The sequence below is a fragment of the Strix aluco genome, chromosome 5 (assembly GCF_031877795.1).
Source record: "Strix aluco isolate bStrAlu1 chromosome 5, bStrAlu1.hap1, whole genome shotgun sequence".
NCBI classification, from domain to species: domain Eukaryota; kingdom Metazoa; phylum Chordata; class Aves; order Strigiformes; family Strigidae; genus Strix; species Strix aluco.
The window spans coordinates 32,385,284-32,408,391 of NC_133935.1; the positions used below are offsets into that span (position 1 = coordinate 32,385,284).

Consider the following 23,108-nt stretch of genomic DNA (forward strand, 5'->3'; position numbering starts at 1 on the left):
GCTGACCTTCCCCCGTCCAGAGGAGACCCGTGTCGCGGCCGGTAGCCCTCTTCTTAGGGCGAGTATCTCCCTGCCAGGACCTGCCAACCCCGCCCCTGACGCCCCGCCCGCGCGCCGGAGGTGTGAAGGGGGCCGCGTGACGCCATCGAGGCGCGACTTCATCTTTGTCAGTGAACAAAATGGCGCCGTACTGCGTCCTGGCGGCTCGGCTGCGGGTGAGCGGGGCGGCGTGGGCGAGCGAGCGAGGGGGCGGGGTGGCGGCGGCGGTGGCGGCTGCGGCGGGTGGGAGCGGGAGCCGCGGTGGGACGAGGACCGTTACCCGCCTGGCGGGCGGGAGGCCGCAGCTTCTGGGCCGTCCCCGCCCGTCCCCGCCTCCGCCTGTAGGTCAGCGTGTCCCCGGCGCGGCCCAGCGCCCCGTTTCTATGGCGATGGCGGGTCGGCCGCGGCGGCAGCGCGGCCGCCTCTCGGGCCCCGGGGCAGGGCGCCTCCCGCCGCCGGGCCCGGTCGGCCCTCAAGGTGAGCGCAAGGTGAACGGGGCGGCGGGGACGCGGCCTGGCCCCGCCGCCTCCCCCTTGTCCCGGCTGGACCCCGCCTCGGTGGGTTGGGGTCGCTGTCAAACCGCGGGCCCGGCGGGGTGCCGGGCGGGGCGGTGAGCCTGAGGGCATGGGCAATAAAAAGCCTTTTCCAGGGACGTGCTTTTTTCTTCGTCTTGTCTTCTATTTCTCCCCCATATCAGTGTGCAGCCACAGCACAAGGTGACTCCTCGTTGTGTGAATGAGTGCAAAGGCTATCTTCTGGCTACTTCTATTCAGAAATCTACTTTTATTATGAACAGAAGCCCCTGGGTGAAAAAGATGCCAGGATCTATATATAAATGGGACCTAGAAAGACTGAAAAAGCCACCTGGACAGGCACATAAACTTCCTTTTTTTCCAAGGCAGTGATAGTGATTCACTTGTTTATCATGACCTCTAAAAATCACATCTGCCTGTAATATGAGCTTGCCATGGAGATTCTCATATTTGAGACATTATTGTATTTAATGTGTACTCCATAATCAAGATTTCATTATTTTTTTAAAGCCTGGAAGGTAAATATCAGGATGCAGTTTTATTTTTTAGGGCTGCTAACAGCGATAAGGAAGCCTATGCTCCCCTTAATAAAGCATGTGATGAGGTCAGGCAATTTAACTTCTCAGTTTGCCATTTGTGACCTTGACCAACGTGTTTCCTTTTCTTAGGAAGCCAAACTAAGAACTTGGCTTCGAGTATACTGAAAGTACTTTGTGAAGCTTAATTCATGTTTTATATTACTTCCTTACTTTAGAGGTAGGCTTTATAGCTTTTTTTTTAACATAAGCAAAAGTAACAGAATAGCACCTTTCAGTTAACTTGGTATATTCGTTCTTAATTGTTAAAAAGTTTTTAATTTTCACTTCGAACAGAAAAAGCTACTCATAAAATGAGGGCAAATCTTTTATTAAGATAATGAATTGGTTCTCGTTTTATGGTATGTCATCACATGAGAACAAGCAGTCATTTGCTAAAATTAATATTGTATAATGTAAAACAAAGGCTGTGCTAACACAATGAATATGGGGAATTTAGTATTCTAGGAGGCTGTCTTCTATTATCAGGCTCAGGGTATGTGTTTTTTTTCCCCTGAGAAGGACTAAATCTGTGATGGTAATCAAATGTCCTTCTAGATGATCTCTTTTGATGCAGATTTTTTTTTTGCCCATGTGTAGCAGCCTAAAGATTAATGAATATGAGGATCGCCTTGCCAGTCACTGTGATAATGCCGCCATTGACCATGGAATATGTTATTAACATCGGTTCTACTCATCTCACATCCTAAAACTGGTTTAGAGTTGGAACTGCATAGGAAGCTTACCTCTGAGGGAAATAAATTTGAATTAGCTTGTTTTGGGCTAACTGTCCGATTTAAAGTACAATTTTTCTAATAGCCTTAAAGGGTCAAGATCTTTTTCATGCCTGTCTGAGAGATGCTTTTAGTAGCATCCCATTTCTCAAGCCATGTTGGCTGAGGATTGACTCAAAGAGTAGTACTGTAAAACTCTAAACCATTCAAAGTATCAGGGGTTTGTAGGCAAGTACTGAAATTTTGTATGCGAAGTTCTGTGTATGCTGGCAAAAAACAGTGCTGGCTAGAGCTAAACTGATCTTCAAAACTCTAATTTTGGTTGCTCTTTGGAGGTGGGTCTAGAAAATTAGACTGCATTTACAATTTGATTATACCACACTGCTTTTTTTAGTCTGAATCATGGTGAATGTTGGAAACTTGGCCAATATTCTTACATCAGGGAGGATGAGGAAAGATGGTATTTTGGGTTTCAACTAGGATTTCTAGGACTGATTTCGCAGATGGGAGTGCATGTAGCACAGTTGCTACTCTTTTGAACATGAGCTTTTGCTTACCGGACTTGTCTACCATATCCGCTGCCAAAATGTAAGTTAGTTTCTGAATTCAGACTCCCCTTGCATCTGGATCATTCACTGTAGTGAGCTAAATGCAAGATAGCTAGCTTTTCAAGATGAGCTTTTAAAATCTATAAAGATAAGTGCTAGCTTCCTTACAGAGATTTCAAAAATAATGACCCATTTAATAGGCTGGCTTTTTTGAGTCTTTTAAGGAAGTTTAACCCTGCCAAAATACTCATAGACTTAGGAGCCCTGTGATAATTACTGCCATTTCTTTTATTGAAATCTGAAAAGGACACTCAGATGCTGGGATAACAGATTCAGTGCCAGGTGAGAGGACATCACTTGGCACCCATTTCCTGGGTGGTCAGTCTGGAAATTAACAGTTCCTGGATAAAAGGGAAGATGTATAGATTGCTGGCTGCCTGCTTCCCTTGGCTGTTGGTCTCAAGGCACTTCTCACTACTCCATAAAAATACACCACAGAAGCCCCCCGGACCACCTACTATTTCAGGGAAGAGTGAGAGGGAATGAAGCTGGAAACTGTTAGGCTTGTGGCTTTTCCTTAATCTTCTTTTTCTGCCACCCTCTTTCTGAGGATACAGTGGAAAAAGGACAGGCGTGGAGAATCGACAAGTGTGATGAGTGATATCTTGTAGATTCTTTATGAGGTGAGATCAGACTTTTGAACCAGGCAGTGTATGCTGTTGCTCATTGTTGGTGATGGATCCTTAGGCTTGCTGGGTACCAACATGAGAACAACTGTCTTGAATCAAATTGATTCCCAAGAGAGTAGAGTCTCGGATGAGATTTAAATAGCAGTAAAATGAAGATAGCACATTTTTAATAGGTGCCTTTTAAGTCTTATATAGACAAAAATGATTCTCTAGTCTCCTGGAACTGATTGGCCTAGGTGATTATTTTTCCCCATTTTTACTGGCCATCACAGAAACAGACCTTCAGTTTTGCAGACCTCTCTTGCTGATCTCCATGTCCAGACACATTCCTTCACCTCAAACATGCTCCCTTCCCACTTCTGGTAGCCTGAAGTCGTGGTCAAGCAGGAGTCAACTACTTTGTATTGCTACTTCTGTGACTACCATGTCAATATTTATATAGTATTTGAATAAATACTACTTTTAATTGAGCAATTTCATGAAGTAAAAAGATACATAGACATGTATGTTCAAACTGAAAAGATTTTATCTGAATTTTACCTGAAAGGTTTCTTTGCACCTCCCTTTGGAGAGCCCTGCTTCAGATTTTTATCATAATCAGCTTTGGTCCCAGGCAAGACTAGAATGCTATGAAGCCTCTGCCATTACTTTAATTTGCAAATGTGTTCTTCTGTATGCTGAATTATGGTGGAATTTAGCTTTCAGTTTACTGGGTGACAAGGAGGAACTCTATTAGTGTTACAGGGTTAGTGGCGGCGGAGGGGAATGGAAAGAAGGAATTACTGCATTAGACCGAAATACTTTTCCTGGTCTGGGGAAAAGATAATTTTTTCATGAACATTGATGAAATCCTTCAGAGTTTCTTTCAGCCACTCCAGCAGTTGGAGACTTTCACAAGATAATGGATGTCTTGTGAGGTAAAGACACTTCCACAGCATTAATTGTGCTGGGTAAATGCTGAAGTTTTAAAAAAAAGGCAGAACAAAACAAACACAGAAGTTACATGGCTACTAGTAAAGAGCTGCTTATGTATGTTAAACAATGAGAAGCTGGGTGGTATTTGGTTGGTTTGGGGGTTTTGGGTTTTTTTTTTTTGCTGCTGGAAGAAGGAGAAGTCTCAACTATGACACCTGTGATATGTTCTGGAAGTTCTAAGCTTAAAGTACAGCACAGTGAAATTTGATGACTGGGTTTCATTTGCACTCCTGGAGGAGCAGTGCCCCCTCTTGTACCGCTATGTTCACTTACTTTAAATATTCTTTAATGAAAGTGGTGTGCAGCTGCTGTAGGTCTGTATTGCTCCTACCAAAAGCTGTATATCTAATAGCTTAGGATTGTTTGGTAAAAAAAACAAACTAAACCCTTACTGCTAGTGTGCTGGCTATTATGATCTCACCTAGATTTCCTGAACTTTTTATTGTGTAAGATACTAACAAATGTTATCAAAAGGACAATAAAACAAGAGATTTGGATAAAAAATGGTGACGTCTCATTGATTGTGATTATTTCAGGCAATGTTTTCAATGCTGGTTACAAGAAAACTCAAGAAAATATTTGCAAGGAAACATTAAAAATGCTTGAACAGATCTAAAGAATTGACTAGCATTTTTGACATTGCAAAACCAGTGATAGGTACTGTGATTGTGTTCTGTGCAAGGAATATTTGCTGATTTACAATCATACATATAAAAGGCGTATTTAATGCAATACTGCTATGTTAATTAACCTGTACTTATCAAAACCTTGTAATGCTGAAGTAGAGGATGAATAGAAAAAACAGGATTAAGATTGAAGTGTAATACTGGAGGAGGAAAAACCCTGGACTCTTGTCTTCAGTCTGTTTCCAGACCTTCTAGTGCTGATGACTGAGACTTTCAAAGGATGTAAGAAATGCATGTGCCAAATCCTTGGAAGTTTTTAAGGAGGCTGCCCTCTGTCTCAGTTTACAAAGCTGTGTGAGAGCCTTTTAACCCTGGCACTGACCTGTCTCTTTCAGGTCAGGTGCTGTAAAGGTGCCTCACCATAGCCTGCCCTTCTCCCATGTTTCAGGGAACTGTTTCACTGTGGAAGCTGCCAAGCGAAATTTGGGCTTTCTTTCCATGGCATTTTCTGCTGATGTGTTCAGCTTGCAGTATTCATCTGTCTTGCTGTTAACTCACCTGTAAGGCAGGTTTTTCTTAAGGGAAAGGTGAGTATGCCTTTGTGAAATTGTAGATAAATAGCACGTGGATCTGAGCAGCCAGGTTGGTGCAGCTGATGTGTTTGTTCCACCTCTTGCCTCTCTCCTGCTCTGCATTATGTTGTAGACCAGGCATGTACATCAAAGTCACTCTAGCAAGCATTGAAACATGGCTCATGTTATGTGGAAATATAATAAGCTTTGTAACGGTATGCAGGGACCCTGCATGGGGAACTTAGTATGTGATGATAGAACAGATGGGTATCTACTCGGTCCCATACTGTGTCACCTGCCAGTCCTTCAATATAAACTCAATACCAGTGAGCAAATACAAACCTAGGGTTTGCTTGCTTTGGAAACTGCATAGGTTCTTCTCCACCATGGCTGTAATATGTCAGGAGTATAGCAAACTGGTGTTTGCTTGAGAATTATTTCAGCATTGCCTGAAAGCACTTTTCTCACGGAAGTGTAAGGCATCTGGTGCTATAATTAGAAGTGTAAAATAATTTGGTAAATGCTACCCATTCTGGGTAACCTGGTGTCTCACTGTTTAACATAATATGCAGTATTGTACCATCAGATGTTCATGGGGTGCCTTTAAAAACCTTTGCAATTTTTCTATTTCTCAGCCCGTAAAATCCAAGGAATAACAACTGAAAAACAATTGATTTATTGCTATGTTATAGGAATTCACTCTGCAAGGTTCCAGTGCTAATACTCTCCTTTTTCCAGCATGCCTTGAATAGTGGGATACGACGCTACCATGTTGCTCCTGTCCTGTGCCAGCGGGCCAAGGTGGCCATGAGCCACTTTGAGCCTAACGAACACATAAATTATGAAAAGCTGGAGAAGAACATCAACATTGTCCGTAAGAGGTAAGAGTGGAGGAAGGAAGAGGGGAGGGGTCAGAATTCAGCTCTGAAGTGACGGGAGAGGAGGAAATAAATGTCTTGGGACCTTGGCGTAGGGAATATTTACTAGGGAGAGCAGCTTTGAGCAGTGGCAGTCACAAATGTGACTGAGTTGTAGTGTCCCCACATAGTGGTGGGGTACTGTGAGAAGAGTTGAGGGTTACAGTGAAGCACTGCGACACGCAGAGAACAAGGCCAGTGCAGAGGAGGTGCTAGAAAGGGCGCTCTCCTCTTTGTTTAATGCCCTCTTTGAGGAGCCTTCATACTGGCCCTCGCTCCTTTCTGGGGAAGCAGCGTGTGGGCAGCATTCATTATAGACTAATGCTCCTTTGCACTGTGTTTCAGTAGTGAATGTTCTCCTGTGATCCACTGTAGGCGTTAGGCATGGAAAGGAGGGCTAGAATTCATAGCATATGTAAACATAGTGACCTTAATCTGCTGATAGAGACTTGTGTGCCTGCAAAGTTGTCATTCCTGCTCCACTTACCTCGGCAGTGGTTTGTATGACATGTCCTTCAGTCTGCACATCCTTTGTTAAATGCGGTAGCTCTCATTTCAAGTCATTGTATCTACTTAGGTACTTCTCAGAAGGTCTCACCACTGACATAAATAGGTTCCTCAACTGATAAAACTGCAGGATGCAAGGTCTGAGGTCATGAAATTCTGCTTAGTTGTACTTGCTTGCTGTGGGATCTGGTATTTGTGAATTGAGTCTGACCTCTGTCTCATCTCCACCTTTGCTGCCCTGAGGTATGACACAAGAAATGTTTCTTTGTGTAGGAAGATTATAAAAGAAAGCATAGTGACATTAATCCATATACTTTTGAACTTTCTGGACTGAACCCTTGTTTTAGCCATCTGCCAATTGATATTTTAGTGCTGTAAGAAAAGCATGGAGGTTTCTGTGTGTTAATAGGTCTTAACAGTCCAAGTGATATGAGGAAGTGTTCTGTTACATGCTTAAAAGGGCAAACGTTGAAGTACACAAGATGCAGATACTACAATTCTTCTCCCCAGGCTTGACCGTCCCCTGACCTTGTCTGAGAAGATTGTATATGGACACCTGGATGACCCAGCAAAACAGGAGATTGAGCGGGGCAAGACCTATCTGCGCTTACGGCCAGACCGTGTGGCCATGCAGGATGCCACTGCTCAGATGGCAATGCTACAGTTCATCAGCAGCGGGCTGCCAAAAGTGGCCGTGCCTTCCACCATCCACTGTGATCACCTCATCGAAGCCCAGTTAGGTGGTGAAAAGGATCTTCGAAGAGCCAAGGTCACTATTGCAGAGACTTAAATTCTGTCTGTTTGACAGCCTCTTTCCAGTCAAAGGAAGGGATTTTTTTTTTTGACCCAGAAGGACAGCATGAGTCAGATATGACAACAGATTGCCTGTTGTGGTCAGCTCTGTAGATAGGTCAGATGCAGCAAAGAAACAGAGTATACAGATCTTTGGGAGTTTTTCAGCGGAGATTCATCCATTACATGGTTTAAAGGACCATGAATGTAGGAACAGCTAGTCTTAATCTGTTAATGATGGAAGCCCGGGTCGTATGGGTGTTCTGGAGAGTGAGAAGATATTTCAGCTAAGGGAACAGGAAAAATTTATTTCAAAGGGGAAAAAAAAAGGAAGACAGATTACTCTAGAGTGTTATGCTTTTTATGCCACAGTACAGCAGTGTGAAAAACTTCTTGAACGTATGTCTGCATAGCACTGGTGTATCCTGTGAGGGGGGAGCAAATAATTACTTTGCTAGTGATTAGCTGAAGAAAACTAACTGAAGCATGTGCAGCTTTCAGGGCTAGCGAGGGTAGGTGTAAAAGTATAGAGAAGCATGGAGGATGTTGGTTTTTATTTGGGAATTTCAATGTGTTGTTTGTCCAGCTGCTGATTCACTGTCTTTCTTAAATTTCCCGCTCGCTGTTTTACTGCTTATTCCTCCGTAGGGGCTTCTGTTAAATATAGGCACATTCATCTCTGTCCTACATACCACAGTGCATCTGCCAAGGAAGAACATGCTCTTAGCATAGCAGAGAGGTGGGGGAAATCTTGTTACTCCAAGTGGACCTAGCCTAAGTCCACTGTCAGAGCCAGAAGGAATTGTGCCTTGAATGTTGATACCAAAATTTACAAACAGTAAACAGTTTGTGGGAGCTCAGCTGCATTTTAAGATTTTAGTCCATTTCTATTCTAAGAAACTTCTGATGTAGCTGCTTCTGGCTTTCTCCTTCAGACCACAATAAAGCAACTTATACCACTCAGGAGTGAATTTGGGGAGTTCTTGCTCCACTTGTCTCAGTCCCAAGCTGTGCGATTAAGAATTTGGGACTTACTAAATAAGACAGTTTCTTTTCTTCCCTTCACCTCCTGTCTTCCCCTTCCCCCTATTCCTGCATTTGTTCTCTGTAGTGCAATTATATTTGCTGTAGCCCTGAGCTGAGCCGAGTCCCTTCTTTGCCATCCGCTTTGAGCAGAGCGAGTAAAGGTCCTGCCTTCTTCTGACTGGGTTCTGCTTCTGTTGCTGCCAGTTGGCACACAATGAATGCTGGCAGGCCAGAGGGTGGTTTGGATCTGCTCCTGGCACATCAGCATGCTTTACTGGGGGAGGGATGCACAAACAGAGTGAAGTGACCCGACTCCCAGTGGAAAACGAGGCTTAAAGAACTGCTGCTGCCTCATGGGAAACTTCAGCAAATGTGCGCTGAGACAATTCTTCCATTATCTCCAGTTTCCCCTTTCTCTTTATTCTGAAGGGTAGCTGCATGAGAACAGTCTAAGAAACTCTCTCCTCCTAGTGCTTATCTTATCTACTCTGCCACTCCTCTGCCAAGAACTATCAGAACATAATAGTGTCATACTTCCTTGGCAACTGTGGTTATTCTCACAAGCAATTTTCACAGTGTGACCTCCACCAATAATGGTGATAGTGCAGCAAGAAAGGCAGCATTGTGTGAGTCTTAAGCAGGGGACTTGGTAGAATGAGAAATGACATCCACCAACTCCCCTAGCAGCAAGCAACTTCCAGTTCCATTTCTTAATCTGTAAAAATAAAACCAAAATGCTTATCTAAGGGGCTTGAAATGTCTGCAAAGCATCTGTAAAAGCAAAAGGAACAGCTGGTAGAGAAGGAAGGAGAGGCTAGAAGAAGAGAGGGAAACAGATTAAACACCACCACCACCACCACCCCCAGAATACAAGAAGTGAACAGAGCATTTTTAAATGCCTTATTGGCAGTTTTTTCCTTTAATTGTGCTATTTCCGTTGTGCTGTTCAGAATTCGAAACTAAAAAAGATGCTTTAGTAGAGCTACAAGTTGAATGAAATTAAATGGCCTGTTACACCTGATTGTCAAACAGTCTTGATCCCTTTTGGTTTTAAGAGTGGTGTGCACCTCCATCTAGCCACTACAAAACCGTGGAGCAAACTACGGACAGGCATGGGAGGGAAGGGAATGTGTTTGAATGAGCTCTTGATGTATGGAAGTACAAAATGTGTTACTAATGCTATGCACTTCCCTGTGTGAATAGGACATAAACCAGGAGGTGTACAACTTTCTAGCAACAGCTGGTGCCAAGTATGGAGTGGGATTCTGGAAACCTGGGTCGGGAATCATTCACCAGGTAAAGTGTGTGTGTGTTTGCAATCTCTGAACATGCAGTGGCTCTTTTACCTTATGCTGAAGAGAGAGCTCAAGTGCAAACCCTTAGAGAATTTCACCAGCTTAGGGAAACATCTTGCTTTCCTTGGGGTGGGTGAGGTTTCTTGCTTCCTCTCTCTCTGAGTTATCTTGATAACAGTGTTTTTTCTTAAAAGGTTATTTTGGTCAAATTGTACCCTGATGCGTGATTAGGTAGTGCCAACAAGCATGCCCATGCCATGTGCATCACAGAAGCTTGAAATATCTTAACTGCTTTATGGGCTGGCTCCTCTTGGTACGATTGGGACAGTAAGGTGATACCATGAAGCTGGCTATATAGGGCTTATGTGAATTGCTTTTGGTGGTAAGGAAAACAGCTTTGGGAACATACTTTTTTTAGGGTTATTTTATATGCATTTGGTTCCATAAAAACCAGGAGAGTATATAAGGACATCAAACAGAGCAGCTTACTTTAAGTACTCAAGAATGGCAACGCATAACGAGTTGCTATGTGAATTTGAATAAAATGTAAACCAGTTTCCAAGTCTGAGATTCTCTTGTTATAGCACTTGCATCTTAAACGAATATGACTGTCGCAAGATAACTTACCACTTAATGAGGCTTTTTGTTTTTTAAAACCAACACCTCTGGCAGGATTTCCCTACCTTGCTCTTGGTTGATTTGCTTTGTGGGTCCAGTAGACATTTTTCATTGTTCCTCTGAGTCACAGGCAGTAAAAATTTGAAGTGCAGCGTGAAGCAAAAGGAGTGGAAAGGAGAGGAGAATGGATGACTGATAAGCATCCTGTCAACAGGGAACTTGTGGCTAGGTGCAGTCAAGAGCTCTCTGCTGCGTTTTCTTAGCTACAAAATGAGTTACTAAGGTTACCTGAACTTGGTGTGACACAACAGAGAAAGGAAAGAGAACAGGTGAACTCTCCAAAAGGTTATGGAAATGCCTCAGGTCATTTGTGCTCTGAAACCACTTGTAACATCTGTCACGTGGCAACATAGCTCCGTGCCGTGGTTACCAGCTTTCTTGTGGCTTACTTTCTCTGGCTGGAGAAAATTGGTCGGGCTGTATAGCTTCAGAGTCCAACTCTGTCAAAGTGAAGCCTTGAAAGTGACCTTTCTCACACAAGTATATTAAGGTGAGCCACAAGCAAATAAAGCTGGAAGTAGAAGCAAAGCCTTGGTCTTCTCAATAAAGGGCCACCTTAATTCTTTCCAAACCGTTAGCAGCACATGCTGCGAGTCCTGTGCTTCCCAGACAGGCTGTCCGTAACATAGGTGTGGCATACATGCAGTGAGAAGTTTATTAGCTTGAGTTCTCTACTACTATAGTTTTTTCTACCATAAAAATAATTTTTCATTGAAGAACTGTTTTGTGGTTTTGTTAATAGTTGAAGAGTCTTGCGTGGAATCAATAGCAGCAATAAGGGAAGGGCAGCCTCTTGGTGTATTTGTGAGGGATTCATCTATGCGATTAGGTTTTGGCTGGTGGCATGGGTTGGAGGAGCCTTTTGGTATTCTGCTGCTATGGGAGCATAAAGACTATGAAAGGTCTTGCTAGCTCTGGATAGGTGAACTGACTTGCTCAGCAGTTGATTAAGGGTGTGGAGGCTAAGGAACAGACTCTCGAGCCCTAAGAAAGGTGGCATCTTAGCAAAAGCCTGAACTGGAAGGAAGGAGTCTTCCAGTGAAAAAATGGAGATCACTTTTTAAGTTTTCTTACTATCCTGGGATGAGCAAGGATCCTGGGGCTGAGACTTAATACCTGTTGTTACATCCTCCACAAGGAGTATGAAACAGAAGTGAATTTCCAATCCAAACCAAATTCAGTTACTTTCTTGCTACTGAAAACTGCAAATACAAAACTGATCTAAATTCTTCTTGTCTTTTTCCTTGCTGTCTTCCCCCTCTTTTCCCAACAAACAAGCAAGCGAACAATCCATTTTTATTTTCAGATCATTCTTGAGAACTACTCCTACCCTGGGGTTATGCTGATCGGCACAGATTCACACACCCCCAATGGAGGTGGCTTGGGAGGAATCTGCATTGGTGTGGGTGGAGCTGATGCTGTAGATGTCATGGCAGGAATCCCTTGGGAGCTCAAATGCCCAAAGGTAGGAGCAAAAGGAATACTACTCCTCAATATGAAGGGTGAGATATAAGATATGTAAGAAATGTTGATTTTCAGGCACTACACATATAAGGTACTATATACAATTACAGTCTTGTTTGTAATCACACACTGGCTTAAACAGCTGGTCTGTGATTCATTGGTAGCTTTGACTTTCCGTTTCCAGCTTTTTTATTCAGGGACTGAGAGTGATAGGTGAGTATTGATCTCCCTTCAGTTCGCCCTGTCAGTGGTTTCAGCCCTTGTGCACGTTATGATACTTCAGGATTTTCTCTTTTTTGGTATTGTAACCACCCAGATTCTTAGGAAAAACTCTGCGGAATTGTTTTGGCTGCTGAAAGGAAATAGTGTTAGTATTTTTATTTTTTTTCCACTAATGTTGCCCAGGTTATTGGTGTAAAACTGACTGGCAAGCTTTCAGGCTGGAGTTCTCCTAAAGATGTGATCCTGAAAGTGGCTGGCATCCTCACTGTCAAGGGTGGAACAGGAGCCATCATTGAATACCACGGGCCTGGTGTGGATTCAATCTCTTGCACTGGTAAGACAAGGCGAATCTCTTACCTGGAGTGGATTGTTGTTGGAGCTGGGTATTGAGTTGTCTGTGGAGGCTGGGAAGGGAATCAGGCAAGAAGTACTAAATGTTCTCCCTTAGCCTGGCTGGGTGATAAGTACACGGCAAACTGGGAGAGCGGGTGAGAGTGGTGTAACAAGATAGCACTCCCTCTCCTTGAAAAAGTGACCTCTTTCTGTTAAATGTTCTTATGACTTGGAGAACACTGAATGGTTAATTGTGAAGAATCCTGTGAGATGGTGCGTCAGGATAAGAGTAAGGGTGGAGGTATTCCAGCGTATGCTTAGAGGGTGGAGATGCCAGAGATAAAGGCTGACATTTTAATTTCAGCCTAAAATAGGCTGTGGATAGAGGAAAGAAACAGGTTGAAGGGGGTACATGTGAGACAGCTACTAAAGAAAAAGCTTTTTAGAAAGGCAGGGCAGAGAGGAGACCAGCAGTCTGTAATGTGCAGTCTTACACTAGCTAATTGTGGGTCTTCATTGCTGAATTTGAACCAGCAAAAACTGCAGTTGTCTGTAATGATGCTAGTTAGGACCAAATTATGAGGTGTCCCTTCCTTTGGCTTGAAGTGCAGCCTTCAAGCTGGGCTTCTCCTCTCCATTTGCATGGCTTGGCTACAACTTGGAATATTTGGTTTTACAAACTGAGAGCAATTTGGGATTTTTCTGCTGTGAAATCAGAGGAACTTGACCTGTTATATCTGCTTCTAGCTTGTTAAATGTAAAACAGCAGCTTCTACAGCTTCATCGCTATGTCCTTGAAAGGCATGGGTGATCACAGTGCTGTGAGCAAATGTTTGGATTATTTTTAATTGTGTTCTGTCACTGGAAGCTTTTTATTCAACCCATTACATTTCTGGCTCTTCCAGTAAAGATAAATGAGGTGGTAGGGAGGGACAGGACACTCATTGCAGGTAGCAGAGACACTGCTTACTGCTGTAAATATATTTGGTGCTCAGTGCAGACGGGGGGTTCCCCGTCATGCCTTTCCATATCTGCAAGAATCAGTCTAGCTTTCAGCTTCTTCCTTGCAGAAAAGTCTGGTCACAGGCACTGTACTGATCAGAAATGTTAGGGGCTGAGCCAGCCGTTATGTGGTCAGTGTGTCCTCTCTGCTGTGGAATTAGGTTTCTGTAGCTAGTTCCCTGCTCTCTCTTGGTTTTGCTGTCTTTTCCATGGACTGACTTTTGAAGAATTGAATGGCCTTGGACTTTCTCATTGACCCTGTGGTCTCTACTCCCACTCCTTTTCTAGGAATGGCAACAATCTGTAACATGGGAGCTGAAATTGGAGCTACCACATCAGTCTTCCCTTACAATGCACGGATGAAGAAATACTTGGGCAAGACTGGGCGAGCTGGTAAGAGGGTTTGGGATTTGAAGTGGGTAGAAGTGTGGGTTCAAGTGAAGGTGTATTCTGGGAGCAGCATCCTCCTACAATGGTGTCTGATGTGATTTCTGACCTCATGTGGTCCCGTAGGTCATCTGGTACAAGCGGGAAGTCTATAGATGAAGTGGCTGGGGAAGTATACGGTGCACCCCCTGTGTTTAGCCATTCCAAGCTTTTTCTTTTCCCTCATACTTGCTGCACTTCTCAGATCTCCTTTCTTTCTTATTCCAGACATAGCTGCGTTGGCGGATGAATTCCAGCAACACTTGGTACCGGATTCTGGTTGTCAGTATGACCAGGTGATAGAAATCAACCTCAGTGAGGTAAGGCTTCCTTCACACTTGCCATCTTGGATGTTGTGATGTGACTCTGCTTTGTGTGAATATGGACCAAGCTGAGAGTTGGTGTGACACCCCTGACACTGTGCTAGAACATGTAACAAACACTCAGGTCTGCTTCACTGACAGCTCCTCCTCCGGTGTTCGTGTAGGAGAATCCTATTTAAACAGCTTCCAGATAGAGCTATGAAAGGAATTGATTTTCTGCTGTGTTTTGGGTTTTTTCTTGGCTACTGTAATTTCTGACTTTGTCACTGTTTCTTAAAGCTGAAGCCGCATATCAATGGACCTTTCACACCAGACCTGGCGCACCCTGTGTCAGATATTGGTGCTGTGGCAGAAAAGGAGGGCTGGCCTGTTGATATCAGAGTTGGTGGGTAGCATTTGCTTTCCTCTGCCTTCATCCTTGTGGCATAAATGTTGCACTCATGGGATAAGCGGTTGGTCGCGTAGCAATGCTTTAATTACTGCCGTGTGTCTTTTGACTTTCCTGCAGTGTCATCTTTTTGTGGCCATATGAATTTGCTGGGAAGTGTAGTGGCCACCTGAGCCAGGTCGGTGGGATGAGATCTGGGATAGTTGCAGGGATTTTAATCTCAAGAGGCAGACAAGTTTGGTTTTTTCCTTCTTGGAAACTTTTGAATGATTGAGTTGACAGGAATGTTATCTGTTGAAGAGCACCTTTGTTAAAAGTCTGTTGCAGAGATTTGTCTGTTGTAAAGATCTGTCAGGAGCATGATTGTCAGTCCTCCCCGCAGTTGGCTGTTGAGCTCTTGGGACACAGTAAAGTTAGTACTTGCTGTCCTAAAGAGCAGGCTTGGATATTTATATAATCACTTGTGGGATGGTAACCTGTTAGCCGGCGTCTCAAGTGTTGCTCACTGGGGGAATGGAAAGAATGCAAATACATTGTAAAGGCCACATCCCAGGTGGGAAATATATTATTCGATAGTGTTACAAATAGGATCAAGAGCAGCTGTAACTGAAAGAGAATTTTTTTTTTCCTGGTTAGCACCAGAATGCTGTCAGGACAGACAGTATGTCCTCATGTGGTCTTCATACTGTAACAGGATGCTTTCTTTTCATCATTTCCTCCATTTCTTGCCATCTTGATTTGAAGCCTTTTCTGTCTGTAGAACAATACCTCTCTGTGGTAACTAGCTTAACCAAAGTGCAAGTAGGTGACGCTTGGATCTTGTAAAACAATAACCAGACTAGTGACCAGGTAGCGTGTTCCGACTATGCAACCTCCAAAGCTGGACAAGGGATTGCTTGTGACCGCAGTGGATTGCTGAGAGGTTTGGCAGTGTTAGTACCTGAAACCGTTTCAGATTCCTTGTCAGCAGAAAAGGTGGTTGTCCCTTGTTTTTTCTGCTGAGAGATGGGTCAGGAGAAGCATCCTAGAACTGGGGCTGCAGTAACCACCTTCCTGTTTCTATCAAACACCACAGGCTTGATCGGCAGCTGCACCAACTCCAGCTATGAGGACATGGGACGCTCTGCAGCAGTGGCAAAACAGGCACTAGCACATGGATTGAAGTGCAAATCTATGTTCACAATCACACCAGGCTCAGAGCAGATCCGTGCTACCATTGAAAGGGACGGTTATGTGAGTATGGCTGATCTTCACACTTCCAAACAGTAAGTGTTAAACTCTCTTCCAGGCAGTACTCAGGAGTCCAGAGGTAACTAATGGAAACATCTTAAACTTTGTCTTCACTTATCACTAGAGGTGCAATTACTGATGTAGTAACCAGCCTTGTGTTACTATGCCTGTGGGTCCTGCCGTTACCTTGACAGTGTTTTGACTTTACTACCTGGGTGTATAAGAATGGATCGGAACTGGACAGAGCCGAGACGGTTATCAGGAACTGGGGCCCTGAGGAGATAACAGTATGCATAGCAAGGGATGCCTCGTGCTCCTGGGATTCTGTGGATGGCCATGGCTGATGAAGGGCTAGTACCCACCTGCAATCCAGTTTTCTCCTTTAAGAACGGTTTAGGATGTGAGCAAGCCCTTTGTCAGAGACTAAACTAGACTAAATTTTCAGCAAAACTCCTATTTGATTTAAAAGGAGTGTTTCTGTAGAGGAACCATCACCTACTTTCTCCCCTTTTCTGTGCAGAAAATTGTTTTAATTAATTCTAATATATAGTAAATGTTAGATGTTCTCACAGCATGGGGGGCAGGTCTTCACATGTGGCTATGTCCAGCCAATGCTTAATGCCTCCTCTAACCAAGTCCACAGTCATACCTTTCCTTAACAGCCGCCTTCCTAATTGAATTGTTTGCTGAATGGACGGAGCAGGCATACACACATGTACACTGCACTGTCACTAATTTGCCCTTACACGGACAGGAAGCATGTAGGATATTAATCAGACCAGACATTGCCCTTCAGTCAAATATCTGCGAGTGACTGGACTGCTCGATTTGAAGTAGGTAGAGAATGGGAACATCATGGCAAGTCATCCTGCGCTCTTCCCCGGTGTTAACTTACAGCTTTACTAGGATCAAACCCCATGTGTTTATAAAAGTGACTCAAAACCTGCAAGTGAAACAAGGAGGGGAATTTTCTCAGGCTTGGTGCTTTCTGTTAGAAGACAGGTGTCCTTTTCCCCTGAATGAGCAACCCCAGAAACTTATTCCAGACTTTCTACTAGTAACAAAGTTCTTCTCTGCCCCCAGGCGCAAATCCTGCGAGATGTTGGAGGGCTGGTTCTTGCCAATGCTTGTGGGCCATGCATTGGCCAGTGGGACAGGTAAAGTGAAAGACAGACTTCACTGTGACTTTATATCTTTTAGGTCCTAAATTGTTCTGTGAAGCCAACTTTCATTGTAGGTATAACACACTGGGAATTAAAAGTAAATGCTTAAAAACCTATTGGCCATAGCTGTCTGATATGCACGGGAGGAGAAGAAATGAAAGACTGCAGGTGTACATTGAGCCTTTAGGTGAGTGAAGCTGCAGAATGGCCACAAGTGTGGCCACACCTGGAGGCTTCTTATAGTAGGTAAAAAGTGGGGAGAGAGATTTGTTATCTGTGAAGCGTGGACTGGAGTTTGGATGGTCCTTTTAAAATAGGAAAAGTGAATTGGTCCAGCTTCAGTCATGGAGTGGCAGGGAAGAAAATTCCCAATAGAAGGGATGGGAGACATATTCTCATGTGGCTTTGTTGCTGCTAATGGTGGGATGTCCAAAGGCATCTGATTAATGTTAGACAGTTGAACAGTGCACAACATGAGCTATGAAAATTACTCCAGGAATCAGTGTCTGACTTGGTTTTGCACTGTTCTTGGTTTTGAGTCTGAGCTTAGGGGAGGAAAATGTGTCCAGGCACCGATTAATGTTTCCAAAAGATAGTGATTGCTACCAAAACCAAGCTGGGGGATTGTCATGTTCCACTCAGATGAGGGAGACAAGTGACTTAGCAGCGAGACATCTAGAAGCAATATTTCCTTTGGATTTGATGAGCACATTTGTTTCTTTTACAGGAAGGACATCAAGAAAGGGGAGAAAAACACAATAGTTACGTCCTACAACCGGAATTTCACAGGTCGCAATGATGCCAATCCAGAGACTCATGCATTTGTGACCTCTCCAGAGGTAAGAAACATCCAGAGGGGAGCTGTGGAATAGTTCAGGGTGTCTCGGGAGCTAATTCCTCTGCCTGCAGGAGAGACCCAGTGTAGCTTGGTTTGTAACTTGGCTGCTGGGTTTGAGACTGTTAGGCATAGGACTTTCAACTTAAGAGAAGGCAGGTAGAATGTGCCTTTAAATTTGTCATTTTTTCTTTCAGATTGTCACAGCCCTGTCCATTGCTGGCACTCTAAAATTTAACCCCGAGACAGATTACCTGACAGGGTCAGATGGGAAGAAGTTTAAACTAGAAGCACCTGACGCAGATGAGCTGCCCAAGCTGGTAACTGCTCGGTCTGGAGATGGAGGGAGGGAAGGCCTGTCACTAGTAGTGTTTTATATGTAGTGAGGGAACTTTTGTGCACTGACCTCTTCCTTAGTGTTAAAGCTAGAACAGGTGCAGTTGCCTGTATTGGCTTGGTCTCTTCACGTGCTATTGGGGCTGGCTGAGGCTGATGATTTTCCTTTCTTCTTTGGAAGGAGTTTGACCCAGGCCAGGACACCTATCAGTACCCTCCCAAGGATGGCAGTGGGCAGCATGTGGATGTGAGCCCCACCAGCCAGCGCCTCCAGCTTCTTGAGCCCTTTGATAAGTGGGACGGCAAGGATCTAGAAGACATGCTGATCCTCATCAAGGTCAGGAGCGAAGTTGGGGATCGGGGAACACCAGCTACAACAGGACTGCTCGAACAGGGGTTTGCACATCAATTGCTAGAAGCTTTGGATGTGCCTTTGAGCTATCTGTGATTCCCTCCCCTACAACCACATTGTTATGGAAAGTGAAGCGCAAGAGCCTTCCTTCCTTCCAGGTGTTTCCTTCTGATACTTCTTTCTGTTGTAACTAAGAGACTTTTCTCCTTTGGGCTAGTGGTTAGCTAATACCATGAAAAATTAAGCTTGTTATACCATGTAATAGGATCCTACCCATACCATGCAGTCTGCAGAATTTGTCCCAGTTATAACCTGCAGCGGAAAGGTGGATGGGTTCTTTAATCAGCATTTCTAATACCTGACTGTTCTAAGATGCATTTTGTCTGAAACAAGGTTGTTAGGAACTTCTCATCCATCAGTATGTGTGTTCTCTTCCCATTTTATAGAAAGAGAAATTACTTCACAACAGTTAAGCATTGCATTTCAGTCTCATAATTTCTCCTCACTGTCTGTGGTGAGTTAACAGGCTGAAAACTTCAGTTAATACAGTGGTGGGTTCTGAAATGCAATCCCTTAGGAACTGACCTTCAGGATCATTGCTGATTCTCAGTGGCAGAGAGTTGCAGGTACTCCCAAGGGCCATACCGAGCGTTGCTTGAGGTTTTTGACATAGGCAATTCCTTTGCAAGCACTTTGGGACTTACCAGTTGGAAGGCCATTATCTCTGGTTGGGAATTCTGTTCTTACAAGGTGAGAAGGCTTAGGTACAGATTGGAAACTTAGAGGAAACACTTGGCATCTTGCTGAACTGCCCCAGCAGGGACGCTGAGCTGTAGCAGGAGGGGCTTAATTGCTTTTTGTACCTGAAGAACCTGCTGCTGAAGGATGTGAGGACATGGCAGGAGGTGTCACGGCTGAGCTCATTTTTGTAATGTACCCTTTGGAACCCAACGCATGCAGAATGACCATTGTGTTCTGCCTTAGAGTGTCTAGATTCTGTAACAGATGCAGTGCTCTTGGGTTCATGCCCTTAAAAAGAGATGTGAGGATCCTTCAGAATAAAAAGTGTTAAAGAGAGTCAAGTCACTGTGATCCATCCTAAGACATTCTTCTCTTCTTCTACCCTTTAGGTAAAAGGGAAATGCACCACTGACCATATTTCTGCAGCTGGACCGTGGCTAAAATTCCGTGGCCATCTGGACAACATCTCCAACAACCTGCTCATCGGTGCCATTAACACTGAAAATGGCAAAGCCAACTCTGTGAGGAATGCGTTAACCCAGGAGTTTGGGCCAGTCCCAGACACAGCCCGTTACTACAAGGTGAGACTTTCCCCTGGCACATCTATTTTAAGAGGATGTTTACACTTTGGGCAGTCTGTGCCAAGACTGAGGATCTTGCCTTCCTGCTCTCAAGTAACAGCAGCTGTGAATTCACTCAACGTTGAGGCTTTTTCTTGGGACTTACTCTGATGATGGCAGTACCTGTAGGAGATTCTCTCCTTACCTGCTATGGGGAAGAGGGAGGAGGATCTTGTGACCCAGAGGGGACCAGAAATCATAGCCGAAAGGGGAAGAACTCCTTTAGGCGCTGCACACCTTGCAAGGCACGGGTGTCATCAGACTGCAGCTAAATCTCGCCTCCTGGAGTGTTTCATCTGTGACTAGTCAAATGTTTAAATAGATTCTAATGTTGTCCCCCTTCATTCTTTAAAACTTGGCTTAGAACCTCAAGAAATGTCCTTTCATCCTCTGGACAGCTCGGCAGTGGTCTCAGATTGGTTCTTCCAGTAGACAGAAGTTACCCATATCACTTCCTGAAGTAGAGCAGGGATCACGGCTGGTGTGAATGCTGCTCAGGCACAGGACCATGGAAAGAAAGGTGGCAGCAAGGATTTGCTCTGGATCCCAAGGACAATCCTCATTAGTGAAGGATGGCAGTGCCTAACTGCTGTGAAGCACTTAATTCCTTTATTTCTGTCCTTGAAACCAAAGGGAGCCTTCTGGGAGAAGTTGTCATAGCACAGCAATGTCAGTAGTGTAGCACTGAAATTAGATTTGTGGGTGGGTATTTATTGTTAATTCCTCACTTGAGTGACTGCAGAAATGTAAGTCTGTTTCTTTTGTCACAGAAAATGGGTGTCAAATGGGCAGTTATTGGAGATGAAAACTATGGTGAGGGATCAAGCCGGGAGCACGCAGCATTGGAGCCACGTCACTTGGGGGGCAGGGTCATCATCACCAAGAGCTTTGCCAGGATCCACGGTGAGTCCGGCTTTCCCTGTGATGTGTGTAAACAGGATGTATTTGGTTTGGGTGGAAGCAGTGTTTACCTTGCCCCAGGGCTCAACACCGCAGGAACCCTGTCTGCTGACAGATGGCAAGGTCCCGTTTGTCAGGAATCCTGTTATGTATCTGGTTAGATACTCCACAAGCAGTGGATATGCTGATTTTGCTACAAAGATAGTACTTGTGGGAATACTACTGCGAGAAGCACTAGGCAGCCAGCAGGTGATCCTGACCCCCTGCAGTGTGTTGTTATAAACGTGCTTGGTGGTTTGTTCTCTGCAGAAACCAACCTGAAGAAGCAAGGTCTACTGCCTCTCACTTTTGCTGATCCAGCAGATTACAACAAGATTCATCCTGTGGACAAGCTAAGCATTGTGGGGCTGGCAGACTTCGCACCTGGGAAGGTAACTGCGTATCTTGTCGTTGCACCGCAGGGCAGGGACATGCCACTGACAGGACAGTATGGAGCTGTGTGCTCGGGGCCTGAAGCAGCACAGGCGCTGGTGGGCAGCGCAGCCCGCCAGCCACACGAGACACTTTGCACCAGTGGTCGGGGGGGCTAGAGAGCAAGTCACCGTCAGATTGCATTGTTCTGAACAGTTATTAGAAACCCTTGTACAATATTCCGAATTCCTGGAGTTGTTGTCTTAAGCACAAGTGTTCCCTAGAAGGAACTGCATCCACACTTCTATGTTAAGACCCACCCTGAGCTACAATTTTCCATTCTTTAAAAACATGTAAGAATTTTCCTGTGAGAAGCTTCGGTTAACTTGCTCCCTTGAAAGAGAAGGGGGGAAAATAAAAACTGTCTTTCTCCTTTAGCCTCTGAAATGCATCATCAAGCACCCCAATGGGAGCCAAGAAACAATCATGCTGAACCACACCTTCAACGAGTCACAGATAGAGTGGTTTCAAGCTGGCAGTGCCCTGAACAGAATGAAGGAGCTGCAGCAGAAATCAAGCTAAGTGTGCACAATGCCCCAGTGCACTGGACTCGATTCAGCTTTGGCATTTTCATGAAAGTGCAATTCCATGCCTACTGTTGGAATAAATGTCTGATCAAATGTAACCATAGCTTCCTTTTTGTTATGGTACTTCCTCTTCACTGACACTTTGAAAAGGGAGTGCAGCTAGGCTTACTTTTGTCTGTTAAATTCCCCATCTCCCTTTTTCTATTTTGGCTCAATTTCAGTTGTCCCACAGTTATTTATATTTGGAAATAACCAGCTAAGGTGGGTTTGTCTGCTCAGTTGGTTGTTTTCTGCCCGTTCACTTTACTGATGGCTAAAGACTTAAAATGAAAATAAAGAATGTGACCATCTCTTCTGCCTTGTGTTGTTACATTTGTAGTTCTGCTCTTCAGCCCCTGCTTTCCCTGTCATTGTTGCTGAGAGGGTGGGAAAGAACTTCTTGGAGATATGGGATAGTACCTGCCCAGTTCTTATTCTGTAAATAATTGCTATATGAGAAAAAAAAAACAACCCACCTGGTAAAAAAAGAGCCCTCACAGCTGTCTTGCACTGTTTATCCCTTGCCATTAGCCTCCTGCAGGCTACACTCATGACTGTCACCACCTTCCCAACTACATTCCTGTCTAGGGCAACAGTGCCACTACTGCAACAATGACAAACTTGCAAGGAGCAAGTGATTTACATGCTTTCCCAGCATCATGCAGGAAACTTCCTAAGCACAGCTTGCCTTCTCCCCAACAGGAGCTTGATGTTGAGGATCTCCTTAGGGCAGCACATGAAGCCACGCAGCTGCCACCTCACTGCATTCCTGGGAGCTCTGACCCTGTGTGACAGGAGCGGAGCACAACGGCTACGTGGAGGTGCTTGGGCTGTTCTCTGCCCCCCCAGGACAGCCAGTGTGGAAGCCTCTCTCTGGCTGTTGAAGCTCTAACTTGCTTCACCCAAATTTCCACCTACACAAACAGCTGAGGGTGTTCTGTAAACAGTTTGTTTCCACCACAGCTAGATGATTGCATGTCTGAGCATACTGCTCTATAGACCGCATTCAGGGAGCTTATTGTCTGAGCAGATGGACCTCAGTTACTATGTGAGCCTAAAGAATTCTGGGCTCCCTTTTAATTAGGGCAATGCACCAGGAATAACAGTTCAGAATTAAGGGGTTCCAACAACGCTGCAGGGAGGGTGCTAGTGACTCAGGCTTTGTTTTCACAGTTGGAGGTTAAGCAGACCCACTATCCCAGGGAATTATAGCCCCTTCCTGCCAAATGT

At 44.6% G+C, this 23,108-nt stretch overlaps 1 protein-coding gene across 1 annotated transcript; it reads left to right on the plus strand.

The window, feature by feature from the left end:
• The first annotated feature begins 16 nt into the window (after positions 1-16).
• On the plus strand, positions 17-22,189 carry ACO2 (aconitase 2). Its single transcript, XM_074826781.1, has 18 exons — positions 17-215; positions 6,030-6,172; positions 7,226-7,484; positions 9,737-9,829; positions 11,813-11,971; positions 12,376-12,526; positions 13,816-13,920; positions 14,182-14,273; positions 14,556-14,661; positions 15,740-15,897; positions 16,978-17,051; positions 17,785-17,896; positions 18,090-18,212; positions 18,410-18,565; positions 19,711-19,902; positions 20,712-20,844; positions 21,151-21,272; positions 21,691-22,189. The coding sequence occupies exons 1-18, from the start codon at positions 180-182 to the stop codon at positions 21,832-21,834; spliced, it is 2,358 nt and encodes a 785-aa protein (XP_074682882.1). The 5' UTR covers positions 17-179; the 3' UTR covers positions 21,835-22,189.
• Positions 22,190-23,108: the final 919 nt, after the last annotated feature.

Coding starts and splice junctions, on each gene's coding strand:
- ACO2 (XM_074826781.1), top strand. CDS start 180: ATGGCGCCGTACTGCGTCCTGGCGGCTCGGCTGCGG. Junction 6,173..7,225: donor ATCAACATTGTCCGTAAGAG/GTAAGAGTGGAG, acceptor TCTTCTCCCCAG/GCTTGACCGTCCCCTGACCT. Junction 7,485..9,736: donor AGGATCTTCGAAGAGCCAAG/GTCACTATTGCA, acceptor CTGTGTGAATAG/GACATAAACCAGGAGGTGTA.